The 17417-nt window shown below is 42.2% G+C and overlaps 1 protein-coding gene across 1 annotated transcript in view; it reads right to left on the bottom strand.

Annotated features, from left to right (window-relative positions):
• Window positions 1-13705: 13705 nt before the first annotated feature.
• LOC126285324 (protein yellow-like) overlaps window positions 13706-17417 on the bottom strand; it is a 66686-nt gene continuing 62974 nt past the window's right edge. The window contains exon 6 of the mRNA XM_049984627.1: window positions 13706-15748. Within this exon, the coding sequence (XP_049840584.1) occupies window positions 15491-15748 (258 nt within the window). The 3' untranslated portion in view covers window positions 13706-15490. The remainder of the gene's footprint in view (window positions 15749-17417) is intronic.

Raw genomic sequence — 17417 nt, 5'->3', positions numbered from 1 at the left:
CCCTTGTATATAACCCCTTTCTTTGCTGAGGTCTGGTTTTACATCTGAGCTTTTGATATTTATACAGGTGGCTCCCTTTTCTCCAAATGTCCCTTAAATTTCCCTGTATTTGCAATATCTATCTTACCCATAATGATATATGCTTCTACGTCTTTTGTGGAGTCTGGAAACGCGCGACCGCTACGATCTCAGGTTCGAATCCTGCCTCGGGTATGGATGTTTATGATGTCCTTAGGTTAGTTAGGTTTAAGTAGTTCTAAGTTCTAGGGGACTGATGATCTCAGAAGTTAAGTCCCATACTGTTCAGAGCCATTTCAACCATTATTTATTTATTTATTTATTTATTTATTTATTTATTTATTTTTGAGATATGAAATAGAATGGTCACATGAATTCAATCATCGGTAAAGCTGGTACCATACTTCTATACTTCTGTTCATTAGTACACTATTGAAAAAATGGAATCATCAATTGTCTCGCAAAAGTGTGCTAACATAGGTTAGAGAACCAAATTTGACTAATATAGCGCACATAGAGACATTTAACCAGCCATCCTACCTATGCGCCATACGCGGACAGAACAGAACGAAACCCAGATACGTGGTAAATTGTTAGTTTTCTCTTCAAGGTACGGTACTGCATTTATGAGAAAACAGATGTAAATGTAAATTTAGAAGTAGAAGCTCTGTCTTATATTATTAGGATTATGCTCCCTATGCTTGGCAATCGTAATGAAGGGATCGAAATACCCAATACAGAGCGAAAATTCAAAAAAAATTACTGGTGTTATTAACGCAAAGGCCAAACTCAAATGATGAGTAAGGCAGGAGGATGAAGATACACGTACAACAGGACGAGTTGTATATGCGTTCTTCCATATAGTGAGAGAAATATTCCAAATGAAGTCGGTTTGCTCTCCAGGGGCATGACTCACTTCCTTGCACGACATACATGAACAGAATCGGCGACGATATCTCGGTAACTATGACTGAGGAGAAACTGGAACTCCCGTCAACGTTCTCTGTCATTGTACACATTTTTTAGATGTTTCGGAATGCAAAGGAGCTGGAATAAGGAATAGATGCACCATGGTTCCCAAGTTCATAAAAGGTATCCGAGAGACAGCTGAATACTTACATTCAAATAAAAAAGAGGAAAATGAAGAAACCTGTCATATAAATAAATATAAGTAAAGATAGGGGCGTAGAGATGTCATGAACTTTGTATTGTGGAGCCAGAGGCATTACAGAGTTCCAGAAGTTACAATCGCTGTTCTGGATTATCACGGTGTTATGTTGTTATTGGGGCCACAGAGGGGACATCACAGTTGGAGGCTGTACGTCACTATGGGAATGTATCGCAAATCAGTTTGTAAGGTGGCAAAATAAATGAAGGTCAGTTTCGCACCTTACATAAGAGCTTTATACATTGCAATGGAAAGTTGACATGGCACCTAACTTAATTCGGTGGTTATGAGCAAATTTGCCTAGCAGTGTGAAATGAAAAAAGGATGACATTCAATCGATGGTAATTAACACACCATCGGCCATGGTGGCGGAGCGGTTCTAGGCGCTACAATCCGGAACCGCGTGACTGCTACGGTCGCAGGTTCGAATCATGCCTTGGGCATGGGTGTGTGTGATGTCCTTAGGTTAGTTAGGTTTAAGTAGTTCTAAGTTCTAGGGGACTGATGACCTCAGATGTTAAGTCCCATAGTGCTCAGAGCCATTTGAACCAATTAACACACCGTTCCTATAATGCATGTTTGAGCGGAAGGTGAAACAAGCAGCGTGAGGCTTTTTAGTTTGGAATTCAGAGGGATGCCGCAGAGGCAAGGCCATGTTACAGGGGGTACCACAGAAACCACTTAAAGGGGTGTCTCAGGCGGAAAGTTAACGACCAACCAGGTGATTAAGATGGAGAGAGCGAGTATAATGGACCATCTGAGGGAGGACAGGAAAGAAAGCTTTTAGAAAACTGCGTTTCGAAATTCCAAATGGATACGAAACAAGACCAGTGACGCATTTTCGATCATATGTCCATCGAGTGGTATACACGTGAAGGGTTAAAGTAAGCATGTAGGCGTCTGGAACGGGCATGAAACGTCAGATTGGCGGAAACGCGGTGGGAAGGAGAAAAGAGCCAAAGTTTTGACGCAGTGTAATGGTAGGGACCTTGCGATTGGTAGAGAGAGTTTCCACAAAATAAGACGAACGCTCTTATTGGTCGGAAAAAGCCGTGACATGAAGAACGAAAGAACCCAGGTGGGGAGATAGTAAGGCAAGACAGAAACTTTCGAGGACTCTTCTCTGAACTGGCGTTAACTGCAGAACGGAGTGCATAACGCTCTGTGCGACGCAGAGGAGTGATTTGTGTGAACACTGCGTTCACAGCGGCTGATATCCAGCTACAAATTAACTGTAGTATCGTTTAGCTCCAACTGTAGATAAACGAACCAGCCAATTAGATATTGTTCTTGTGAGAACTGAGAGGGCATCATAATATGCACACTCCTCCAACCATGAGGGTGTAAATCGCCACATTCTAACACTAGGGATGAGTACATGTTCTCTCGCATAACGATAAACATAGGGAAAGTTTCTGCTGGAAAATTCAGCAAAGGTGTAATTAGTTTTACAGGAATTTCAGCGGAAGAGAGCGGCCTAGCTGACGACAGCTCATCGCAGCTGTGTGACACAGCGTTATCAGCACTTGATTGAAAGGGGCCTCATTGTGGACGTCCATTTGGCTAGCTGGTCGGATCGTGCATTGTCCAGATTTCAGCATCCACGGCCCGATGTTGGACTGCATGGGAACGTGAGGGGAGGGTATTTGTCATGGGGGTTCCGGTCGACCACATCTGTCCATACAAGTATCGTACATTGTGCATCAAGCACATTTGTAATCCCTTCACATCTGTCCCTGCTATCCGAGAACAAGTAATAGATTCCCTGCTGCATTTTGTGTCAACCCACAATATTGGTCGGAAACTAGCAACAGTCGGGCTAGGGAATTACCGTCCTACACTTAGGCTGCGATTCGACTGGTGCCCTGACAGTGAAGCACTGGCTGCTGGAGAATGGCGTCGCGTTGTGTTCAGCGATGAATCGCGATTCTGTGCTACCCGTAGCATTCATCTCACGCTGGGTGAGGAGAATCCTATGTCATAATGACGTAACGCTACGTCGTCGTGAAGTATATAACCTAAATCGACTACACGAATACGTATATCGATCTTTGCAGTTGTACCGATAACGTCAAAGATAAATGTAAATACACGCCACAAACGACGTGACAGGAGTTATGTGGTATGCTCATCCCAACGATTTTCATGTCTGGAGAACATGCTGACCACTCTAGTCGACCGATGTAGTTATATTGAAGGAAGTCATTCACAAGATGTGCACGATGGGGCGCGAACTGTTGTCCATGAAGACGCATACCTCGCCAATATAATGACGATATGGTTGCACTATCGGTCGGAGGGTGGCATTCACATATCGTACAGCCGTTACGGTGCCTTCCATGACCACCAGCGGCGTACGTCGGCCCCACATCAAGTCATCCCAAAACAGCAGGATACTTCCACCTTGCTGCACTCGCTGGACAGTGTGTCTAAAGCGTTTAGCCTGACATGGATGCCTCCAAACACTTCTCCAACTATTGTCTGGTTGAAGGCATATGCGACACTCATCGATGAAGAGAACGTGATACCAATTCTGAGCGTTCCATTCGGCATGTTGTTGGGCCCATCTGTACCGCGCTGCATGGTGACGTGCTTGCAAAGATGGACTCCGCCACGGACGTCGGGAGTGAAGTTGAGCATCATGCAGCCCATTGCGCACAGTTTGAGTTGTAACACGACATCCTGTGGCTGCACGAAAAGCATTATTCGACATGGTGGCGTTGATGTCAGAGTTCCTGCGAGCCATAATCCATAGGTAGCGCTCATCCACTGCAGTAATAGCCCTTGGGCGGCCTGAGTGAGGCATGTCTTTGGACGGGTTTAGTGACATCTCTGAACAGTGAAAGGGACTGTGTCTATGATACAATATCCACAGTCAACGTCTATCTTCAGGGAATCTCGGAACCGGGGAGATGCAAAACTTTTTTTGATGTGTGTGTTATTTCCAGTGACAGCTATCTGCTGATGTGTACAGCAGCCACTGCTGATAGAGAAAAGTTTTTGACAAAATTTGAGACTCACTGGTAAAGAAATAAACAAATAATTTTCTTTTGGTCATTTTTTTATTTTCACTCAACGTCTTACTACTCCCAGATCCTAGTTCCATACAGTTTAGTGTTGCTACGGATGAATGCTAAAGATTAAGCGCGTAGATCGATAACTGATGAGGAGGTACAGAAAAGTATTGGGAAAAAATAAATTCATATCACAATTTTTACTTTCACTCAGCGCCATACTATGGGTGGATCGAACAACTAAACTAAAATAAAATTATGGTAGAAATTGACTAAAAGAAGGGATCGGTTAATAACATCGTGAGATATCAGGGAACAATCTATTTGCAAATAGAAGGCACTGTATGTGTGCATGTGTGTGTGTGGGGGGGGGGGGGGGGGGAGGGGCAGGGGAATAGGGGAATTGTAGAAGAAGACCTAGGCACGCATACAGTAAGTAGCTGCAAATGGATGTAGGTTACGGCAGTTTTCCAGAAATAAAGAGGCTAGGGCATAGTACCATGGAGACCTGCATCAAGATAGTCTTCGGACTGAAGCCCACGACAACCGTAAGGACCCACAGTGTGTGAATTGTGTAACTCAGACCGTAGGTGCTTATGTGATGATTTTTTTTTGGTGCGGCCTGGTCATACTCTTTTTTAGAAGTGAGTATAAGATGTAAATCCATTGAAATACTTCAGACTACTTCATGATACTTAAATTGCCTAATTGTATTTGTTGCCTATTTTTACGAAGTTTAATAGGGGATTAGTCACACCAGAAGATGGAAACTACTTGCCAAAACCGATAATGTGAATATTTTATACATTTAAGTTATCGTAAACGGCTGTGGCCTACGTGAACATTATGTCGAGCAGCGTGCTACGGTCTTTTGAGGAGCGCAATAGTAAACTCACGTTGATGTCTAGGCCACCAAATTCGCCCTATGTGATTCCAATGGAACACACTTTGGACATTATCGGGCAGCAGACCCGCGCTCTCAAAAAAGTCGACCCGGAAGTTACCGGAATTAAGGGAGCTGTGAATAGATACCTGTTGCCACATAACTTGGGAAACCTGTCAAGGTCTTCTCGAATCCAGGCCATGCGGACTCGCAACTGTACTGCGATCCGGAAGTGGACTACCGCAACACGCTATTTTGGCTCACCAGTATATTATGACAATGTTTCTGCGGTTTGTTCAAGCTCGTTATAAATTCAATGTGAAATTTTTTTAGCGTGAAACGAATGACGGAGACACAGTGGCTACGAAAAAAAGTACTGCAGATTGTAGCCCCTAACAGCAACACAAACGGCAGGGACCCACGGCAAAGGCCTTTAGACATTCAAAGGCGTGTACTGTAGTGCACATTTAAAAACTTCTGTTGGTATGAAATCTCGAAATTTGGCTTTCAGCGACTGCCACAATCAATAAAGCAACGGTTTTATTTCGTCGTCATTGGAATCTGATGAAATGCAAATATTCTATACTTTTCCTCTGGTGGCATAGATACGTTGCACAGATGAAAAAATAACATGATCGTCATCCTTCCCGTCCACACATCGGGAACCGTAGATTACACCCTGAAGAATGTGCAACAGTTAAAAATACGTCAGTAATTTTGTAGAGCAGAGAAAGTTGTTCTATTTTTTAAGTATTGCTGTTTTGCTGGACAACTGCTTTTCATCCATTAGTATACTCGTATACTCGTATGGTGTATCACATGTATCGACATACGTCTCGTAGGAGCAAAGTTAAATAGTTTTTCAGGAAGTGGAAGTGCTGTTCATAGAGCAACAATAATCAGAAGAAGGAAAAATCCCATGCAATGCGTATTGCTTGCACTACACTACGTTGTCGATTTCGGTCCTTAACGATAGCAAGATGACAATACGTTACCCTGTCGGTATCCTTAAACATAAAACAAATCGTTCTCTACGTATCATTTAATGGATGAATTATGAGCTCTCGAATTTTGAATTTCACATTTAATAATCTTTTGCCGGCCGCGGTGGTCTCGCGGTTCTAGGCGCGCAGTCCGGAACTGTGCGACTGCTACGGTCGCAGGTTCGAATCCTGCCTCGGGCATGGATGCTTGTGATGTCCTTAGGTTAGTTAGGTTTAAGTAGTTCTAAGTTCTAGGGGACTGATGACCACAGCAGTTGAGTCCCATAGTGCTAAGAGCCATTTGAACCATTTTTTTAATAATCTTTTCCTCCATCTCCAAAGGAAATGGCGAAGTGTCGAAGAGTATGACGCCATTTCCATAGGACACACTAAAATGATTTTGATAATAATAAGTATTATTATTATTAATGTCTGGTGCAAATCTTTCAACTGGACGCCACTACAGCGACTTACGTGTCATCTATCCTAATTATCAAACCGAGGAAAGAAGAGCTACATTGAAGCGAAAAATCCAAACAACGTGTCGTTTCTGACGAATTTCACACACACACACACACACACACACACACACACACACACACACACACACACACACACACACGTGTCCAGCACCCTAACCGAACACACTGAGCTCCTGTGCCGGCATCACTAGACCACTACCGTTAAACTACATTCAGAGATATTGTAACACCATTAACGATTGTAAGTAGTTTATACAGTGTAATTATGTGCATGTAACTTTGAAGTGATTGTTCTGTACTAGTTAAGATCTTTGAAATGTCAAAGGGAAAGTGGAAGTTTATGATGTATATATTGAACAAATTTAATAATGTTTAAAGATAATGGAACTTCATAAAATATGTATGATCGTAAAAGGGAAATTGTACTTTGAATATTGGTTCACACGTAGGGAAGTTGAATTATATAAAGGTGTAGAGAACCCCCTCCGCTATGGAAGGGGCTTGGCCCGTGATAAAAGATGGATTTGGCTGTCAAACTGGGCGGCAAGACAGAGAGCACATTACGCAGTCAGTGGCCAGCGAGTTATTCAGTCAACACCGTAGGTGCCGAGTCAGGCAGTCGAAATCGATTTATGTTTAAATTGCCTTTGATGTGGTGCACTTGTATTATGGAATGGCTCTAAAATGATTAATACGTCGCCAAGAAGAAATCTGAAAAGAGCCTTAAACAGCAAGAGATGAGACCAGATAGCCGCCACGTGCTTGCCACCATTTATGCGTCACTGCTCCTCTAACTCCAGGAAATCAGATATGTATTTTATGGACCAGTATATTTGTGTGTGTTTTTTTCAATAACAATTTCAGTGATAAAAATATTTGTTTGAACTTTGAAACTGCCCTCATCAGGAAACCTATACAGGGTCCTATCCTAAACGTGCTAAAGACCGAGTATCCTGTTTCTGAATAATCAGTTATTTGTTTCGACTTTGATTGTGCCATAGTCTCAGTGCTAAAGTGTATAAATGGTACTAGTTAAACCACCTGCTTCACAGGTAATGGAAAAGGCACATAATTGTACTTACAGGCAATTTGATTTTGCCTCGACTATTACCGGAAACTAATTTCTGAAGTTTTATTTGAGAATAACATTTGAGTAAATTGCTATATAGTTTTGAAATATAAACAAATTCAAGTGGGGTTACAAATTAACATTAGTTTGCTTGCAGAGTAAATGATAGTTTATGGCCCCCACTATATTCTTCTCTATAATGAGAAAGTTAAACTAAGTATTGCTTTTGCTAAAGGAATCTGAAGTATTTCCATAAAAGAGAGAGTATAAAAAAAATGTTTGTACAGTGTTATTTTATTGCATTTGTGATGTTCGTGTGTTAGTTAAACCAGGACATTTGTCACGCTTGACTTAATCTCGTGGTGTCTTTGATAACATTCTGGTGCTGAATTAATTAATGATTGAGAGAGTAGTAATTATCAATAGGAGTAAAATGCCATTTACTTTTCTGTGATTGCCAAATTATGCAAATGATAACTATTGCTATACACTGTTCATTTCGTCTGGTAGTCGTGTGTGTTCATTGAACTTTCCAAAGAGAAAAAGAATGAAAGTCCTTTTTGCAATATTATATTGAAGTTATTTGAACTTAATGCTTCACAATTATTATGCTTAATTATGCTGGCGACCGTTTATTATTTCATCCAAGAAACTTTCACTACTTCCATTATTTCTTAAATTAAAGTCTTTCTACTAATTGCCTCTTATACGTAATTCCTGTTCGATACTCTCTGTCCATTAGGTAAACACACGGTCAAACTTCAAAATTCCTCCAAGAGGGTAACACTTATTGTATGTTAACGTCATATTTGGCACAAAGTACGTACAGGTGCTATAATATGACTGCGTGTTCCGCATTATATTACGAAGAATGAGTCGCTTCATTAGTAATGATAAATGAAAGAAATTGTTTAACATTGTGTTTGGAGTTCAAGCGTATTTTTTTCTTTTTTTTTTTAATTTAACTAACCTCCACGACCGAAGCTGTGCTCGACTGAGAGGAAGCCGTGTTGAAAGAAATCTTCACGGCCATTATTCGGCTAACAAGGGGCCTAAAGTTCCATGTAAGAAAACTTCGCACCGGCGTCCTGGATAAAATTCTGAAATTCTCTTTTCTGTCCCATGGAGTGAGAGCATGTGACACAACTGGTGGTGATCCATACGTCAGACGGTGACGTAAGCCCGGAGGACCCCTAGGTGTTATTGGAGTTGAGTAGGCCACTTGCCTGAACCTGACCTCACCCCGTCTCTTCTCAACACAAATCTGACACCACATTATGAAAATCCCCATTACGTCACGAAAACTCGTAGGTTCACTTAGCAATAATTCTCATTCATCGTATGAAAATGGGCCATTGTACGCGGAACAAGGTAACCCATTCCGGCTGAACAATCTCTCGAGGTCTCTCATCCAGTAAGGCCAGACAAATCTTTATTTTTCATCTATTATTTGTTTGTACACCAAGAAGACGTTGTGCGACATAAATTTGGTAGGCGTGTTTCTACATCCGAAAAATTATGTTTATTCAGATTTCGAGCCAGTCCCATAACAGTGGCGCCAATAGCACCACTATGAGTATTCAAATCAGGTTTGCTCTAAATACACGCTGTGCTTTAGCTACTTTAGAGACTGGACTGGTGATGTTAGTCAAGAATGCCTTTAACGTGACAAAGACGCCGTTATCCACACCTCAGTGACTTTGAACGAGGTCGTATAATAGGGTTACGAGAAGATGGATCTTCCTTGTGCGACACTGCAGAAAGACTTGGCATGAATGTAGCCGCTGTACATGATTAGTGGCGATTGTTGTCACGAGAAAGTACAGCCGCAAGAAGACCGCGTTCCGGACGGCCACGTTGCCCTGTCGAGAGGGAAGACCACCGTTTTCGGCATATGGCTCTGGCTCATCGTATTACATCTGCAGCAGCAATCTGAGCATCAGTTGGCTCCACAGTGAGAAAATGAACTGTTAAGAATCGGGCACATCACGGACAGCTCTGAGCAAAACGCCCTGTAGCTCAGATTCCACAGACTCCAAACTACAGCCATTTACGACTTCAGTGGTTTCAAGCGGGATCTCATTGGAGGGCAAGGTGCAGGTCTGTAGTGTTTTCCGATGAAATTTGGTTCCGCCCCGACTGCAGCGATGGCCAGCGTTGGTTAGAAGAAGGCCCAACCAACCTGTCTGCGTGGTAGACACACTAGACCTACACCTCAACTTATGGTCTGGGTTGCGATTTCGTATGTCCACATCTACTACATCTACATAAATACTCCGCAAGCCACCTGAAGCTGTGTGGTGGCGGGTACTTTGAGTACCTCTATTGGTTCTCCCTTCTATTCCACTCTTGTATTGTTCACGGAAAGAAAGATTGTCGGTATGTCTCTGTGTGGGCGCTAATCTCTCTGATTTTATCCTCATGGTCTCTTCGCGAGATATACGTAGGAGGGAGCAATATACTGCTTGACTCCTCGGTGAAGGTATGTTCTCGAAGCTTCAGCAACAGCCCGTACCGAGCTACTGAGCGTCTCTCTTGCAGAGTCTTCCACTGGAGTTCATCTATCATCTCCGTTACGCTTTCGGAGCTACTCAATGATCCTGTAACCAAGCGCGCTGCTCTCCGTTGGATCTTCTCTGTCTCTTCTATCAACCCTATATGGTACGGATCCCACACCGCTGAGCAGTATTCAAGCAGTGGGTGAACAAGTGTACTGTAACCTACTTCATTTGTTTTCGGATTGCATTTCCTTAGGATTCAACCAATGAATCTCAGTCTGGCATCTCCTTTACCGACGATTAATTTTATATGGTCATTCCATTTTAAATCACTCCTAATGCCTACTCCCACATAATTTATGCAATAAACTACTTCCAGTTGCTGACCTGCTATATTGCAGTTAAATGAAAAAGGATCTTTCTTTCTATGTATTCGCAGCACATTACACTTGCCTACATTGAGATTCAGTTGCCATTCCTAGCATGCGTCAATTAGTTGCAGATCCTCCTGCATTTCAGTACAATTTTCCATTGTTACAACCTCTCAATACACCACAGCATTATCTGCAAAAAGCCTCAGTGAACTTCCGATGTCATCCACAAGGTCATTTATGTATATTGTGAATAGCAACGGTCCTACGACACTCCTCTGTGGCACACCTGAAATCACTCTTACTTCGGAAGACTTTTCTCCATTGAGAATGATATGCTGCGTTATGTTATCTAGGAACTCTTCAATCCAATCACACAATTGGTCTGATAGTCCATAGGCTCTTACACTGTTAATTAAACGACTGTGGGGAACTGTATCAATCGTTTTGCGGAAGTCAAGAAACACGGCATCTACCTGAAAACCCGTGTCTATAGCCCTCTGAGTCTCGTGGACGAATAGCGTGAGCTGGGTTTCACACGATCATCTTTTTCGAAACCCAATCTGATTCCTACAGAGTAGATTTCTAGTCTCCGGAAAAGTCATTATACTCGAACATAATACGTGTTCCAAAATTCTACTACTGATAGACGTTAGAGATATAGGTCTATAGTTGTGCACATCTGTTTGACGTCCCTTCTTGAAAACGAGGGTGACCTGTGCCCTTTTCCAATCTTTTGAAACGCTACGCTCTTCTAGAGACCTACGATACACCGCTGCAAGAAAGGGGGGGGGGGGGGGCAAGTTCCTTCGCACACTCTGTGTAAAATCGAACTGGTATCTCATCAGGTCCAGTGACCTTTCCTCTTTTGAGGAATTTTAATTGTTTTTCTATCCTTCTGTCATCTATTTCGATATCTACCCTCTTGTCTTCTGTGCGACAATCTAGAGAAGGAACCACAGGGCAGTCTTCCTCTGTGAAACAGCTTTGGAAGAAGACATTTAGTATTTCGGCCTTTAGTCTGTCATCCTCTGTTTCAGTATCATTTTGGTCACAGAGTGTCTGGACATTTTGTTTTGATCCACCTACCGCTTTGACAGAAGACCAAAATTTCTTAGGATTTTCTGCCAAGTCAGTACTCAGAACTTTACTTTCGAATTCATTGGACGCCTCTCGCATAGCCCTCCTCACACTACATTTCCCTTCGTGTAATTTTTGTTTGTTTGCAAGGCTTTGGCTACGTTTATGTTTGCTGTGAAGTTCCCTTTGCTTCCGCAGCAGTTTTCGAACTCTGTTGTCTTACCACGATGGCTCTTTTCCATCTCTTGCGATCTTGCTTGGCACATACTCATCTAATGCATATTGTACGATGGTTTTATACTTTGCCCACTGAACCTCAAGACTATCTGTACATAGGATAAAACTTTTGTGTTGAGCCGTCAAGTACTCTGAAATCTGCTTATTGTCACTTTTGCTAAACAGAAAAATCCTCCTACTTTTTTTAATATTTCTATTTACGACCGAAATCATCGATTCAGTAACTGCTTTATGATAGCTAATTCCCTGTTCTGCGTTAACTGTTTGTCACCAGAAGGTCTAACATGTTATCGATTCGGTTCTCAAGGTAGTTTCCAGATGATGCACTTAAAAAAATTTCACTGGATTCTTTGTCCTTGCCACCCGTTATAAACGTTTAAGGCGCCCAGTCTATATCTGGTAAATTAAAATCTCTACCCAGAACTATAACATGGTCGGGAAATCTACTCGAAATATTTTCCAAATTTTCCTTCAGGTACTCTGCCACAACAGCTGCTGAGTCAGGGGGCCTCTAGAGACATCCAGTTACCATGTTTGAGCCTTCTTTAACCGTGACCTTCACCCAAATTACTTCACATTTCGGACATCTGTCAATTTCCTTCGATACTGTTGCACTTTTTATCGCTATAAACACGCCTCCTTCACTGTACAGCCTGTCTCTGCGGTATATATTCCAATTTGAGTTTAGAATTTCATTACTGTTTACATTTGGTTTCAGCCAGCTTTCCGTCCCTAGTACTATGTGGGCATTGTGACCGTTTATTAATGAGAGCAGTTCTGGGACCTTTCTATAGACGCTCCTGCAGGTTACTATGACCACACTAATATTGTTATTCCCTGTTGCGTTTTGCCTACTACTACCTTGTCGCATCTCAGGAGGCGTTTTGTCGGGCCTAAAAAACCCACATGTGCAATCCACACGTACTCCGCTACCCTTGTAGCGGCTTCCTGCGTGTAGTGCACGCCTGACCAGGGGGACCCTGCATTTCTCCACCCGATAGTGGAGGTCGAGAAATTTGCACCCCGGGCTCCGCTGAATCGTCTGGTTTTAGCCTTCCACTCGGCTCCAAACCAGAGGACCGCGATCGGTTCTGGGAACGATACTGCAAATAGTTAGCTCAGATTCCACCCCGCGAGCGTATCTTTCCGCCTTTACTAACTCCTCCATCCGCCTGTATGAACTGGGGATGACCTCTGAACCCAGACGGCAGGAGTCATCGGTGCCGACACGAGCAACAATTTGCAGTCGGGTGCACCCAGTGCTCTCTATCGCCGCCGGCAGGGCCTCCTCCACATCTCGGATGAGACCCCCCCCCACGGCAAGCAGACAGCAGGAGCAATCTCATGATTATCCAACGCACCCTGACGGCAAATCTGTAGTCAGTCTAATGATTCGACCTGACCAGCTATTATTCATGAACAGTACTCCAGGGGTCTTTTTCAAGAGGATAACACTCGTCCACATACCGCTGTTGTAACCCAATATGCTCTACAGAGTTGTTGCCTTGCGTACTCGACCACCAGACCTGTTTCCAATCGAGCATGTATGGGACGTCATCAGACGACAAATCCAGCATTAACAGCCCTGTACTGACTGACCAATGGAATTCCATCCCACAAACTGATATCCGGCTCCTGTAAATACAAGGCATTCTTGCATTTAACATTCTGGCGATTATAGCTGTTATTAATACACCACCATTCCACATTTGCAATCGCATGTCTTGCACTTACATTAATCTTGCAATGTTGACCACTTAAATATGTTACCTAGACAAATGTATTCACGAAATTTCATTACTCTATATTAATTATTTTTGATGGTGTGAATTTTTTCCGTCAGTGGATTTGCTAAAGAGTGAAAAAGCAGGAAGGAGTATAAGGTGAACGGATAACGACAGATTTAAAACACAAAAAATGTACAAAAATTTTATTAATTTTATATCGTCTTTTGAGTATGAATTACACTCCACGTTCTCATCATGAAGAGTATCAATTTCTATTTTAACAACAAAAGAAACATGATATTTCTGGGTAACGTGGGAGCACCTGCCCATAGTTTTCTTTATATCTGGTTGGTACAAATGGTTCTAGTGAACTGTCTGCAGTACTTGAATGACAGAAAAGAGACGACAAGGGCAGACAGGAAATATTTAGATGCAGTATGGCAAATGCACGGAAATCAATTACTCAGATACAAAATCCAAGTGTTGTTTATTTATGTAGACATGTAGGAACGAAGTATTTACTCAGAACGTAATTTTCGCGACTGATATTCAATACCTTCCTTTCTTGAAACATGATACACTACAGAAAACATAATATAAAATTAAAGTCCACCTCTATCGGTCTGTTTTCAGCACCACATTTGCTCTTGTTTCCTGTGTATCTGTAAGAGAGTGTCTTAATGCTACATCTCTGTTTATTTCCCACTTGTATGTGGATGTGACTCAATAGGTATTAGTACATCATTTCCCTGAACTACTGAACTGTTACAATAGAACAAGAAGTTCTACAGACGAATGACAGATTAGCATGAAGCACGGTATCCGTCTCACGATAGTGACTGCACTGTTAATGGGAAATTCGGTGTCCAAATGTTATCTATAAAATTAGAGCACACAGACAAACGACGTGATGATTTAATGCTGGATACGCTATCAAGCGTAAGGTCACCGAAAGATAAGGTACTTATAAAATATGTCTTAAGTATTTACTCTTTCTGCACTTGCTCAAACTATAGCACATTTCTTGTATCGAAACACATACGATTATAGAACAAAATGGCAGATAACAATCACGTATTGCACATACGTGTAATATGTTGCACTTGTTACCTCCAGAAATAAGGAACAGGTACTTATTTCATTTTAAAGGAGTGCTGAGTTCCTCAAATACTAAGGAAACAGAATAACGCTACATTCGCATTCGCAGTTTTCACACTGTAACTGTGCCCTAGCTTTTTCGAATTATTTTTTCATATTAAAAAGTTACAGTATATCCCTTAATGGCAGAAAATGAGCACACAAAAGAAGTTTTAAAGATATGTACGTATATTTCTGCACTCATTACCTTCTATTTCGCATGCAAACTTACTTCTTTCCATTTTAATGTGCGTCCTGTTATTATGAGCTATTGATGAAAACATTTTAATTTGATGATAACGAACCACAGAACAAATGTTTTTTCTGGCTCATTAATAAAACAGTCTGTTCACCAGAGGAATATTCTGCCCCTCTCGGCAGAATAAAAGATTTGAGCCCAGACTTTACCTTCAGCTACGTTTATCCAAACACACCGCACTGATCAGCGTAAGCGTTTTTTCTGCCAACAGTCGGGTCTTGATGGACCTACCCCACATTATAATTTGATCCAACAAGACTGATGCTTTGATAGAATGTATCCGGTGTGATAAAGCGTCTGGTCCTTTAATAAGGCGAGATCCAAGTGCTCTTTTGACTAATCATTGCTCCACAAGGGAGAAAAAAAATATTAGGCTTCGGCGACTAAGAGGTTTTGACGAGCGGAGACGAGAGTGTTGAATAAAAAAACTGATGAAAAGTTCATGTCCTAAGCTGACTATACGCCTGCACGGAGTTGTTAGCATAACAAAAGAGCGAGGAGGGGAGCTGAATAGGTGCGGCGCTGGACAGTTCTGCGGCGTCATCGTCGAGCTTCGACGACCAACTACGCCTCGCAGACGGTGCCCTTGATGAGGTCTTTGACGGCCGCGGAGAAGATGCGGTAGTTGACCGTGTTAGGGTCGAGGCCGCCCTTGTACACGTAGACGGGCAGGCGGTCGGTGAGCACCCACAGGGTGCCCTCGGCGTCCACCTTGAGGTCGTTGGGGAAGGAGAAGCGCTCGCCGTCACTGACCAGCAAGTGCACGTTGGCCGGCTCCAGGGGTTTCTGCGTGTTCCAGCACGCCACGCCGTTGCGGTTCAGCTGGAACGGAAACAACACAATGTGACAAACATTCTGACAAATACTCCATAAAATTTCAGGACAACTGTCGGAGAACTTTCTGCCATGATATTTCGGCGCAGAATCTTCTGGTCATCCTTAGGTGGATACTGACGGCGAAGACACTGCCCTGCGTATTTAAGAGAAATGGCGCATCTGCAACACCAGCTGGACACACCACGCATGTGCCGGCAGGTTCTTAATTACGTGAGCTTAGTGCCTTTCCTATCAATATTCACCTGTGGAGGTCAGAACATTTGGCGGCGAAATATCATGGCAACAAGTTGGACATCTGGCAGCTCTCGCAAAATTTTATTGAATACTCAGTACGCCGGAACAACTTTAAATCTCACATTGTCAGTTCTCTCTCTGTCTCTATCTCTCTCATATATAAACCTGTAGAAAATCTCCCCATTACTACTCAATACGGAAAAGTGGCACAAGTTGCCCACTTCAGATAGCTGGGAGAGATAATCCAACCATGACTGAACTCAGTACCGATAAAGATAGAATGTCCAGATTACAAGAAACATATAATCTCGCTTGGAATCACTGTAATAAGAAATCTATTTCTGTCAGTGAGAAACTAAGGCATTACAACACAGTAGTGCTACCAGAAGCACTCTACGCTGCAGAAACTAAAGTGATTCATGGTCATACGAAAATCAGAGAGACTGAAAAGCAGGAAAGAAAAATTCTTAGGAAAATATATGTACCAGTGTTTCGGGAAGGAATTTGTATGAAGAGGCCAACTACAGAGATCTACATAGACGTAGAAACAATAACAGACACCATTAGAAAGAGAAGGATGAAATTTTATGGACATATCAGCAGGATGAATAAAAGCAGGCTCAAAAGACAAGCCTTTGAAATAGTAAACAAGAGCAAAAACAAGACAAAGTGAGTCACTGAAGCAGAAGAAGACATTAAAGAACTGGGGGCCTCACAAGACAACATAAACAACAGAGAACAGTTTAGAAACATCGTACGCAAACATACACTTAAACAAGAACACACGGAGAACAGAATGGGGAAAAGATGGTCGGAAGAACGCAAGAGAGAACACAGTGAACGTATGAAGAGAATTTGGGAAGAACGAAGATAGAAGAAGAAATCATGACTACTCAAGTTCAATCGCTCTCTTAGAAGAGAATAATCGAAAATAATATATATATAAGGTGGTAGGAACGCAACTGCATATCACCTCTATAAAAATCGATTCTATATATATATATATATATATATATATATATATATATATATATATATAGGGTGTTTCAAAAATGACCGGTATATTTGAAACGGAAATACAAACTAAACGAAAGCGATAGAAATACACCGTTTGTTGCAATATGCTTGGGACAACAGTACATTTTCAGGCGGACAAACTTTCGAAATTGCAGTAGTTACAATTGTCAACAACAGATGGCGCTGCAGTCTGGGAAACTCTATAGTACGATATTTTCCACATATCCACCATGCGTAGCAATAATATGGCGTAGTCTCTGAATGAAATTACCCGAAACCTTTGACAACGTGTCTGGCGGAATGGCTTCACATGTAGATGAGATGTACTGCTTCAGCTGTTCAATTGTTTCTGGATTCTGGCGGTACACCTGGTCTTTCAAGTGTCCCCATAGAAAGAAGTCAC

Source organism: Schistocerca gregaria, chromosome 8 (genome assembly GCF_023897955.1).
Source record: "Schistocerca gregaria isolate iqSchGreg1 chromosome 8, iqSchGreg1.2, whole genome shotgun sequence".
NCBI classification, from domain to species: Eukaryota; Metazoa; Arthropoda; class Insecta; order Orthoptera; family Acrididae; genus Schistocerca; species Schistocerca gregaria.
Note: the sequence above shows the minus strand (reverse complement) of the source record. Positions and strands in the feature narration are given on the sequence as shown.